General features: G+C 42.6%; 1 protein-coding gene across 4 annotated transcripts; it reads left to right on the top strand.

Annotated features, from left to right (window-relative positions):
- The first annotated feature begins 954 nt into the window (after nucleotides 1-954).
- Nucleotides 955-7,874, top strand: ubxn4 (UBX domain protein 4). Of its 4 annotated transcripts, none has more exons than XM_047815258.1 (13): nucleotides 955-1,134; nucleotides 2,347-2,509; nucleotides 2,613-2,641; nucleotides 2,869-2,987; nucleotides 3,105-3,228; nucleotides 3,493-3,625; nucleotides 4,070-4,124; nucleotides 4,233-4,397; nucleotides 5,531-5,658; nucleotides 5,859-5,961; nucleotides 6,631-6,762; nucleotides 6,905-7,107; nucleotides 7,191-7,874. In XM_047815258.1, the coding sequence occupies exons 1-13, from the start codon at nucleotides 999-1,001 to the stop codon at nucleotides 7,327-7,329; spliced, it is 1,629 nt and encodes a 542-aa protein (XP_047671214.1). In that variant the 5' UTR covers nucleotides 955-998; the 3' UTR covers nucleotides 7,330-7,874. The 4 variants fall into 4 exon arrangements, with proteins under 4 accessions (XP_047671214.1, XP_027008327.2, XP_047671213.1 ...); XM_027152526.2 differs by having other exon boundaries at nucleotides 956-1,134; nucleotides 2,407-2,509; XM_047815257.1 differs by having other exon boundaries at nucleotides 956-1,134; nucleotides 6,902-7,107.
- The last annotated feature ends 3,893 nt before the right edge of the window (nucleotides 7,875-11,767 follow it).

Below are 11,767 nucleotides of genomic sequence, written 5' to 3'. Positions count from 1 at the left end.
ATAGCAATTGAGTACAGCATCCCAGACAGCGAACAGCCTTGTCGTACCCCCTACAAGCTTTTAAGCCACCGTTTATGAAATGAATGAATGAAATCTGTGCAAAAACCAAAAACTTGTAGAACGTCCCATAATTATTTGTGCTCGACTCTGTCAAAGGCTTTCTCTTGGTCTAAGGAGATCAAACCAAAGTCTAACTTAAATCTTTTGGAGCATTCTATTACGTCCCGAATTAGGGATATACAGTCAATGATCGTTCTGCCGGGCACGCGATATGTCTGATCCGGATGAATGACCTGACCCAGTGCTTCAGCCAACCGGTTAGCCAGGACTTTGGAAAGTAGTTTATAATCACTACACAAGAGTGAGACAGGGCGCCAGTATTTTATGTCTGTGTTATGTATGTATGTATGTATGTATGTATGTTTGTGGGTTCGAGTCTCAGGCCATATGTCACGTCACTTTCACTTATACACACACACACACACACACATACACAAACACACACTCATTTTAGCCACAGATTTTAATATATAAACATTATGTATATATGAAGTGGGGCACGGTGGCTTAGTGGTTAGCATGTTCGCCTCACACTTCCAGGGTTGGGGGTTCGATTCTCACCTCCGCCTTGTTTGTGTGGAATTTGCATGTTCTCCTCGTGCCTCGGGGGTTTCCTCAGGGCATCTCTGGAAAATTGCCCGTAGTGTGTGATTGCGTGAGTGAATGAGAGTGTGTGTGTGCCCTGCGATGGGGTTGGCACTCCGTCCAGGGTGTATCCAGCCTTGATATATATATATATATATATATATATATATATATATATATATATATGAGTAGCATTTTAGTATATAAACAATATGTATATAATACACACACACATTTTAGCCACAGTAGCCAATGGCCATAACCTCCCAAACAGACTACATATCCCATGTCACATTGACTGTACGTCACTTCCGTGATGAGCTCAGAGGATTCTAGATGATATGACAGTATAGATGCAAAGCGACAACTGTCACACTCAAAGTGTCCGTAGTGTGATTCAGGAGAAGATGCGTTGGTTTCAGGGCTCCATCCCGGCGGCCATCGCCACCTCCAAGCAGCAAAGCTCCATTTTTGTCGTCGTCATTGCAGGTAAATGAACCACAAGTGATGCGTGAAACTAACTTGCTAAAGCTAACGGCTACGGCAAAGGCCTAGAGAATGTAACGAAAGCTAAGCTAATGCTAAGCTAAAGCTAAGCTAACTGAGTTAATCCGTCTGGGATGTACAGTACAAGGTATAAGTAATGGAATCGTTTCAGATATAAATATAAAGCACAGAGTTTAAATGAAGCTAGCTGAGACCTTCATGTGCCCTAGAAAAGCACCACATTGATGTAACGCGTAGTGCACTATTTATTTATTTATTTACTTACTTACTCATTTACTCACTCACTATGGAGTGATTTGGAACACAGCCGTAACTGTTGCCTCATCTGCTGGTGCCATATAAAAAACAAACAAAAAGCGGCTGTATCCCAAATATGATTTCTTTCCTGGTGCAATAACAGCAGAAATGCAGCAGAAGTGAACAGATGTAGTGCACAACATGTCCAGCAGTCAGCATTCAGGACTAGACATTTACATACACCTGCATCTCTGTAAGATTCTGCTGCAGAGAGAACAACTGTGCATCGGGATTATTTTAATTGATGAATCATCCGTCCGTCCGTCCCTTCGTCTTCGGTAAGCGTATAGGGACGTGGTGGATTCGGTCGTTATCTTGGAGTACGTCCTCCGTGGGACGCTTCACAAAGGTCTTGTGAGTGTTCCTGCTACGCAGTGGTTAACATCTACATAAAGTGTTCCACTAAAGGACGACGAGAGCCGAAGTCCTGTAGCTGTGTTCGGCTGGGAAACCTCACGTCCTGGAGCTCGTGTGGATGTAACCGTAACACCTATCTGTCACTTACAGAAACAGAAATACCGTCACCGTTAGTGCCCGAGAGCAGGCGGCATTCTTACTCGGAAAGCCTAAAGTCTGCACGGATTAGAAGTTGAATTCAAATCTCTAATAAATGTTGAGTTTATCTCGTTACAAATGCTTGTACTCTACATCTTTTTTTTTTTAAACACAGAGCATCGTGTGACTCTGTAGTCAGTCTACTGCTGTGGTAACATGAGTAATAACCCTCAGTCTCCGGTGTCACCCAAAAGAGCCTGGCTCTGTCTTTCTCTCTCTCTCTGTCTGTCTGTACAGTATCTCTCTCTCTCTCTCTCTCTCTCTCTCTCTCTCTCTCTCTCTGTCTGTCTTTCTCATTCTCTGTCTCTCTCTATCTCTATCTCTCTCTCCGATTTGTGCCAGTGGTACATAAATTAAATCCATTCGAAGCTAGATCAGCAACCATGATCTGTTCATCACTAGGAGATGACGAGCAGTCCACACAGATGCTGTCCAGCTGGGAGGACGAGCGGGTAGCCGAGCTCACCGACAACTGCTTCGTCGCCATTAAAGTGGACGCTAAAAGGTGACGTCGTCCATACGGCTGGATATTTAATAACATTCTATTATATGCCAGACCTTTTTTTTTTGTCACATTGAATTAAACGGATGTCTCTTGTTTTTCGCAGTGAGACGTGTGTCCAGTTTTCACAGATCTGTATCCTTCTAACCAGCATTCTGACTGTGTTATTATTATTATTATTATTATGATTAGTTATTATTATTGATTCCAGGGTTCGACTCGGTCCTGAATCCATTACAGATTTTATATCAGATTTTTATGATCCCGATACATTAGTGGATGATGCGCTTAACAAAACGGCCCTGATGTGAAAGCGTTATTATTATTATTATTTATCGTTCCTTAACACTAGTTCCTGGTAGATCCCGTGGTGTGCATTCCATCCAGCTTCTTCATCGGTGACAATGGAGTTCCCCTGGAGATCATCGCTGGTGGCGTCTCTGCAGAGGAACTGACCAACAGAATAAACAAAGTCAAGCAGGTACAATTATTATTATTATTATTATTATTATTATTATTATTATTATTAAAATTCTCAATTTTCTGTCATCTTAGTAAACTATTATGCAATACTTTTTTCTCCCTTCTGCCCGTATAGACGCACTCTCAGCAGACGGCCGCTCCAGCTCGGCCAAACCCGGAGACGTCGATCCAGGAAGGAAGTCATTCTACTTCTGTAAATTCTCCAGGAATCTCCTCCACTGCTGCTTCCGCATCTAAAGGTGAGACCTGAGGAAAAACCGCATGGCTCCGACCTGCACCTGTTTACTCCGTATTCATGTTGAACGACTTTAAAGAGCTTTACACGTGTCAGAGTCATGCAAAGCTTCTTCGTTTGCATGTCATGATTTCGGTTTAGTCGAGGCAGGACTGGGCGTCAGATGCGTCAGAGCTTCTCATTGATTCTTCTCACAGAGCTTCTTCAGCGTCGATTGAACGTGTTTGTGAAATTACCTTGGATTTTTAATTGTTTTGAATCTTTATAGAAGCTCTGTCCATGCCCATGGATGAAGCAGGGGCTTCTGGTCAAGTGACTCCGGGTGATGAAAGAAGCCAGTCTTCAGATGATGCGTCTCAGGGGTCTCAGGCAGAGGAGCCTTTGGACGCTAAGGTCGAGAGGTAACGGTTTTATACAGAGATCAGTGATCTTTTCAGCATTAGGATTACTCAAAGACAGACTAACGACTCAACAATAACATGGATGCGATATAAAAGAAAGCATGGCCATGATCGTATAGTTCTATCATCTATAATCCTTTATTTTAATACAGGTTCTCATCTGGCTGCTTTCACATACGGTGCTTTCAGTACTGACTTAACCAAAGTACAGGAAGTGAAGCAAGTCATTTCGGTTTCAGGCTGCACTTTTAAACAAAAATACGAGCTACATCGTGAGACAGCTGCTTAAGTACTGCTAAAAAAAAGGAAAAAAGAGTTGCAGGATGTATCACACAGCTTTGGTGGTGTTGGGATTGAAACTCACAATCTTCCGATCAGTAGTCCAAAACCTTAACACCTGAGCTACCTCTTCTCTTGTTTTCATGCGTTTCTATTTCTTTTAAGGTTAACGAAGAAGCTGGAAGAAAGACGAGAACAGAAACGAAAGGGAGAAGAAGAGGCAAGCGTTGTGATTTCTATCAGATTCACACCACATTTCCATTTTGGTTGCTATGGTTGCTCATACACGAGGTAAAGCCCAGTCTAACGAGTCCTTTCTCATGTTCAGAACGAGATAAAGAAAGAGATGGAGCGGCGGAAGCTGGGCAAGGAGATGCTGGATTATAAGCGGAAGCAGGAGGACGACAAAACGAAGCGCATACTGGAGGAGAGGAACAGAGAGAAGGCCGAGGAGAAGGCGGCTAGAGAGAGAGTCAAACAGCAGATAGCTCAGGTCTTAACTTAACGACATCTTACACTTAACTGAACAGAAATAAACATGTTTCTGTAATATTTCAGTATGACATGCGTTTACAATGAACTGATGCCCTTAACATTAAAAGCTGACCGGCGCCTGTGATGCTTTTCTTACTTGAAGGTGGGATCTCCGTTGTTTGAAAGCCAATGTCGACATTTGAAATCACCAAAACAAACACGCCCCTAACACAAACAGGTCCCACCCCTGTATCGATAGCTCCGCCCACACATACATACGTAACCCTGGGGACTAACAGAAAGAAACGTGTCTTTATCATAGCTGAAGGGAAGAACAATACGATTGTAGATAAACAAACAAGCAAAAATGACACACAAGCATAATCATGTAAAGGACAAAGGCATATATTAGTTCTGTGTAACAAAGCAAAACCAACGTTACTCACCTATCGAGAAGGAAGAAAGCGCCTCGGCGTCTTAAGTAAAGTCGGCCACATGTTCACAGGTCGGAGTTTCCCAAGTCGATAACTCCTGAGCTAAACGCTGTTACTACACAAAACGCGGTTGTAGCTGCCTCTCTACATTACTACGATAGAAAAGAGGTGTTATTTGTGTAGTAACAGCGTTTAGCTCAGGAGTTATTGACTCGGGAAACTCCAACCTGTGAATATGTGGCCAACTTCCTGCTCCTTCAGTTCTCTCCAGCGCTGGAAAGCTGATCCTATATTAACACGTCCTACTTCTTGTCCTTATCGTAAGCCTTTCTTCTCTTTCTTTCTTTGTTTTTATCCTCCATGTCGATGTTAAAACCGCTTTCTGCTAATGTCACACATGCGCACTGAACACTCTCTCCGCCCATATCGACAAGACACGCCCATTTCTGCTCATTGGCCACACGTTAGTTTCGTATTTGTTTCGTTCGGCGGCCCGACTCGGTTTTCTGAAGCATTTCTCAAACAACGGAGACCCCACCTTTAACAGGGATCGTAATAAATGTATAAAATGTGCAGGTTTGTTTATTAGACCGTCAGCGAGCAGGATGTTTGTATTGCTGGGTAGAAAATTGGATTGATTTTTTTTTACAACACCTTATATAACAGAAGGCTGTATAAAGACACAGTATGTACTCACGCTACGGTTGTGCTGTTACAGGACCGTGCAGACCGAGCAGCGCGCTACTCTAAAACCCAGGAGGAGGCCGACGCAGCCAGAGCAGCAGCCCTCCAAGCCAGACAGGCCGAGCAGGAGATGAAGAAAGAAGCTGCGCAGAGAGAGAGAAGGTCTCACGTTTATAAAAAGAAAGAGTTCATGAGATGTTTTTTTTTTATTGTTCTTGAGATGTATTTGTACGCAGGCAGACGATACTGTTAAAAATACAACATTGAGTCATTTGGACGAATCAGCAATCACATACATAGGTGTAACCGTCGCAGTAGCTTCCTGTATCACTCAGGAGTGAACTGTGCTCCTTTCCTCACAGTGCGATTGCCAGGATACAGTTCCGCCTACCTGACGGTTCCTCCCTGACCAATCAGTTTCCCTCAGAGACGAAGCTGCAGGAGGCCAGGCAGTTTGCAGCTCAGGTCAGTCAGTGCATCGTGTACACTTTAAGCCCGTGTCCACTGGCCGTTTCACACACACGGGAACAAAAGACACCTGCATTTGTCTCTTATACAACTGAGCCCTGGCAGATCGGTGGTTCTGGGATTTGAACTCACAACCTTCTAATCAGTACTCCAACGCTTTAAACATCCCTAAATGACTCATTATATTTATTATATTATCATTTTTGCATATTAAGGATAAAAATTGCCGGAATCAGTATGAAAGTGAGGTGACGTGACATACAGCTGGTGACCCATACTCAGAATTTGTTCTCTGCATTTAACCCATCCAAAGTGCACACACACACACACACACACACTGTGAACACACACCCGAAGCAGTGGGCAGGCATTTATATTGCGGGGAGCAGTTGGGTGGGTTGGCGCCTTGCTAATGGGCACCTCAGACACGGCTGTCCAGAGACTCGAACCCGCAACCTTAGGGTTAGGAGTCAGACTCCCTAACCATTAAGCCACGACTTCCCCCCAAAGGTATTGGTAAAGATGTCCATATATATATATACACACACATATACACTTTTTTTCCTCAACAAGATTAATGCATTAAGTTTTAGCATTTATGCATTTGCTTTTAGAATCGATAGTATTCTACACTTCTTCCCTTAATAACTCGCCTGTCTCTCACAGGAAGTAGGCAACAGGTTCGGCCGCTTCTCTCTGGCCACCATGTTCCCGAGACGGGAGTTCACAGCTGAAGATCTGGAGAAGACTTTACTGGAGCTCGAGCTCGCACCCAGTGCCTCCATCGTCCTGCTGCCGGTGAGTTCCTGAGAGTAGTGATGGATCACAGGCTGGTTTGTTAGTTGGTCTGGAATAAATCGGTGTCCCAAAAATCTTTTTATTTATTAATTTTTTTGGTGTGTGTGTGTGTGTGTGTGTGTGTGTGTTGTTCCCACAGCAGACAGGAAGGCCCACTAACACCGTAGTCCAGTCCTCTAGCTCAGGTGGCATGTGGGCTTTTCTGGGCACCATCCTGTACCCTTTGCTGGCGGTGTGGAGGTTCCTGAGCGGCTTCATCTTCAGCAGCCCTCCTCCTGCAGCTCCCCGTAACCAGCCTCAGCACCCGTCAACCTCCTTAAACACCAACTCTGGAGAACCAAAGAGGTAAAGTCACCTTGTTCAAACAGTCTTTGTCATTTTTCCTAAACGCACAAAGTCATTTATCAAACCTTTTCAAACGTTTTCAGAGAAACGGTCCGTAAGAGGGTCCTAGAGAAGCGACCGGAAGACTTTAAAAAAGACGGTAAAATCTACCGGCTAAGGACCCAAGAGGACAGCGAAGACGACAACAACACGTGGAACGGCAACTCCACCCAGCAAATGTAGTGCAATAACACCACTTTATCTCCTTCTCTCTCTCTCTCTCTCTCTCTTTCTCTTTTTGCCCTGTTGTCTCCTGTCTTCTCTATACTCTGACTCGGTTTGTTCGAAGCAATTTAGGGCTACGATTTTCATTCTTTCCTTCTCTTGCATGGGTAGATAAAAAAAAAAGAAGAAGTAAATCTCTCATGTAAGTTTAAACAGACATCCACTGTGTGAAGACTTTTTGAGTTTTTTGTTTTTTTGCCATCTGCTTTCCAGCAGTATTCTTCTTACAATAACACCTTGTGCTAATCAGGCTAAAATAGAGGCTCAGAAGCTTGAATCCTGCTGCCTATTTTTTTATTTTATTTTATTTAAACTCTAACCTGTATGATACAAAAGGTCTCCAGCGAAACTGTGTGATTGACTTTGGGGCAATAGGGTCTTGGCAGCCGGTGTGTTTTATACGGAAGCTCGGACCTCGTGGCAGAATAATATTTCTACTAGTCGAAAGTGGAAGTCACTTTAACACTCATTTAACAACAATAAAGATTTTTCGATTAAATCTCTGATCCGCTTTAATGTTTTCTTTTTATTTTAAGCAATCAACAACAATAAAGTTTCCAAATTTCTTCCTGTACATGAAATTCATTCATTCTAACAAACTCAATGCGCATCATGTTCAGGAATCTCAATTAAACTTCTATGATAACAGATAAAAGCTTGTCGTATGAGTAAAAGCATCATCATCATCATCCTTGTTAAAGCTCAAGGCTGCACAAGTTCATTCATTCATTCATTCATTTTCTACCGCTTATCCGAACTACTCGGGTCACGGGGAGCCTGTGCCTATCTCAGGTGTCATCGGGCATCGAGGCAGGATACACCCTGGACGGAGTGCCAACCCATCACAGGGCACACACACACACACACACACTACGGACAATTTATCCAGAGATGCCAATCAACCTACCATGCATGTCTTTGGACCGGGGGAGGAAACCGGAGTACCCGGAGGAAACCCCCGAGGCACGGGGAGAACATGCAAACTCCACACATACAAGGCGGAGGCGGGAATCGAACCCCCCCCGGCTGCAGAAGTTTCAATGGTAAAATGCTTCTGCTATTCCAGTAGATACAAGACGTCTCAGGACGATTCAAATAAAGACATACTTTAAAGATCGAAGCATTCAAAGCCGATGGCTTATCATCTTTCCATTACTTACGTAATTTACCCTCAAGGCTTCGGTGTTTAAACCTTTAAATCTAAACCTGTTGGGTGGATCAGACTGAACAATCTGAACACTAATAAATTTTCAAATAAAGTAATGAGCTACTGCCCACTACACTGCATCACTTCCTATTTAACAGCAGTTTTAAATGCATGAATTATTTTAGATTCAATATTCCAAATTTCTAACATTTTATTTTGCACATGCTGGATTTAAAAAAAAAAATCTCCAGAGGATAAAATGTGAAGTAAATTTTACTTGTGCATATAATATAAATTTGCACACTTATGGAAACCATGACATTTAGGGGCTTTTTACACCTGGTCACTTCATGAGTTTTCTGTGATCAGATAGCTATCCGATGGTAAAAAGACCAGGTCTAAATGCCCCCCGAAACGGTTTCGAGACGGATATAAATCCGATGGTACAAACCCCTTCAGGAGGTGGTCTGGGACGCGTTTCAGATGAAACTAGACAGGTGTAAATGCATGTGGTTGTTCAAGACACATACGTCAGCGCTATACTCCTCCCAAACGGACGTACGTCACTCGCAAGTGACTCACGAGTCGTGCATCACGCTAGAAACAAGTAAATGTAAACGCTGTTTTTTTTGTAGCATAAACGTCGTAACAAGTTTTTTCGTCTTCTTTTTGATCGCATTCTGAAAACCGCGTACACCAAAGTGTGTTCCATTTCAATTACCCCGGAAATGAGGTCAAATATATTAGCATATTGGGCGGGAGTAGAAAGATCGGATCGATATCCGATTTGCCGAGACACGTTTATGCGGCCTGATGTAAACGGAACAGGTTTAACAAATCAGATAGCTATCGGATCAGAGACGACACACGAAGTGACCGGGTGTAAAAAGGCCCTTAAAAACGTGTACGACGGCCTGACATTTAACTTCCTTCATAGACTTTATTTTATCATCTCTACACTGGCTACCTGTTAAGTTTAGAATTGATTACAAGCTGCTGCTACTGACATACAATGCTCTTAATGGTTTAGCTCCTAACTAGTATCTAACTAGTCTTCTAATCCTTCACGCTCTCTGAGATCACAAAACTCAGGACTTCTGGTAGTTCCCAGAATATCTAAGTCTACTAAAGGCGGTAGAACGTTTTCATATTTAGCTCCCAAACTTTGGAATAGTCTTCCTGATCGTGTTTGATGCTCAGACACACTTTCCCAGTTTAAATGTAGATTAAAAACTTATCTCTTTAGTCAGGCGTACACATAATACATAATACTTCCCATAATCCTGTGCTCTAATACATCTGACCAAATGCACATTATCATTTAGTGCTTGCTAATATTATGAACAGCAGCTACGTTAATTCCTCTCCACTGCTTCTCTCTTTCCACCCATCCCGAGGCATAAAGAAATAGTACCAGCTCCGATATTTATCAGACTGTATATTTATAATCACACCCTCCAGTGTCACCCATATGAGGATGAGGTTCCCCTTTGAGTCTGGTTCCTCTCAAGGTTTCTTCCTTCCATTCAAGGTAGTTCTTCCTCACCACTGCTGCAAGTCACCTCAGACTTGCTCATTGGGGATAAATACATACACATTTAAATATATCTAATATTAATCTTGAATTATGTATTCTATTAATCATTATCCTATTCTTTATAATAACCTTCTGTTCTATGTTTATGTTCTGTAAAGCTGCATCGAAACGATGTCAGTTGTAAAAAGCGTTATACAAATAAACTTGAAATGAAATGAATTTTGAACAGGTTACTAAGATAAACGAATCAATAGCAGAAACTACCCCAGTGGACTAACCTTAACCCTAACCCTAACCCTAGTATACCCTACACAATTAACCCCAAACCACTGAATTTCCAAACAAATGTTCTTTATGATTATAAAATATAGAGTTTTTTTTTTTAAATATAATGTTTGTGTTGTGTTTCATCTGTCAGCGAAATGTGATTTGAAGACTGACTTCTTGGATCAGTGAATGAACGTTTAATGAATCTAAATCACGGTCAGTGAATCGGCTGAAGCGTTTTTTTTGTTTTTTTTTCTAAACAGAGACCTATCTGGACATTACAAATGATCGTTCACTATTTTACTCCAGCTTTTTATGGTCACATGATCTCACTGCACAATTGGGCAACTATGAATGAATGAACTCGACTCACTGAAAATCATTTTGTTTCTGAATTTCTGAAAGAAATATAATTTCTTCTGAGACCATGAGATTTCTCTGAAGCATGGAACGGGTAGTATGATGTAATTATGGCAGCCCGACCACATTCATTCATTCATTCATTTTCTAACGCTTATCCAGACTTCTCGGGTCACGGGGAGCCTGTGCCTATCTCAGGTGTCATCGGGCATCGAGGCAGGATACACCCTGGACGGAGTGCCAACCCATCACAGGGCACACACACACTCTCATTCACTCACACACACACTCACACACTACGGACAATTTTCCAGAGATGCCAATCAACCTACCATGCATGTCTTTGGACCGGGGTGGATACTGGAGTACCCAGAAAAAACCCCGAGGCACGGGGAGAACATGCAAACTCCACACACACAAGGCGGGAATCGAACCCCCAACCCTAGAGGTGTGAGGCGAACGTGCTAACCACTAAGAGCCTGGCCACATGCCCTTGCTAATTTACAGTATATGCTTTTGTTTTGATATTTTTTGTATTTAGTGGATGAATCAAAAGCACATGATTCCATTACTGCCTTATGAAAATACCTTCATGGTCTATTTATAGTTCACTACCTTGGGTAAAGTCTCAAGGTTGTGCAGTCAGGTTATTGTGTTGCTTTAGTGCCTTGTGGCACACTGCCACAATCTTATGAGGCGTGGTTGACTGTTGACTGTATACCAGGAAATATCAGACACTGATGAGGAGAGTGAGGACGTCTGGGGTTCAGTCGGTGTTCCAGTTCATCCCAAAGGTGCTCAGTGGGGTTGAGTCAGAGTCAGGGCTCTGTGTAGGACACTCGAGATCTTCCATTTAAACCTTCACACATCATGTCTTCACATGGAGCTTAATGTACAGGGGTGTTGTTATGTTGGAATAAGATTTGCGCAAGAGACATTCTAGACATTTTGTGTCAACAGTTTGGGGAAGGAACATGTATTTGTGTGATGGTGATCTATTAATTACAAACATACACTACATAGCCAAAAGTTTGTGGATACTTGCCCATGTTCTTAAATTAAGTTCACTGAATTCCTTACATCGC

This window comes from Tachysurus fulvidraco, chromosome 6 (assembly GCF_022655615.1).
Source record: "Tachysurus fulvidraco isolate hzauxx_2018 chromosome 6, HZAU_PFXX_2.0, whole genome shotgun sequence".
NCBI lineage: Eukaryota > Metazoa > Chordata > Actinopteri > Siluriformes > Bagridae > Tachysurus > Tachysurus fulvidraco.
This window is presented reverse-complemented; position numbering and strand designations above follow the sequence as displayed.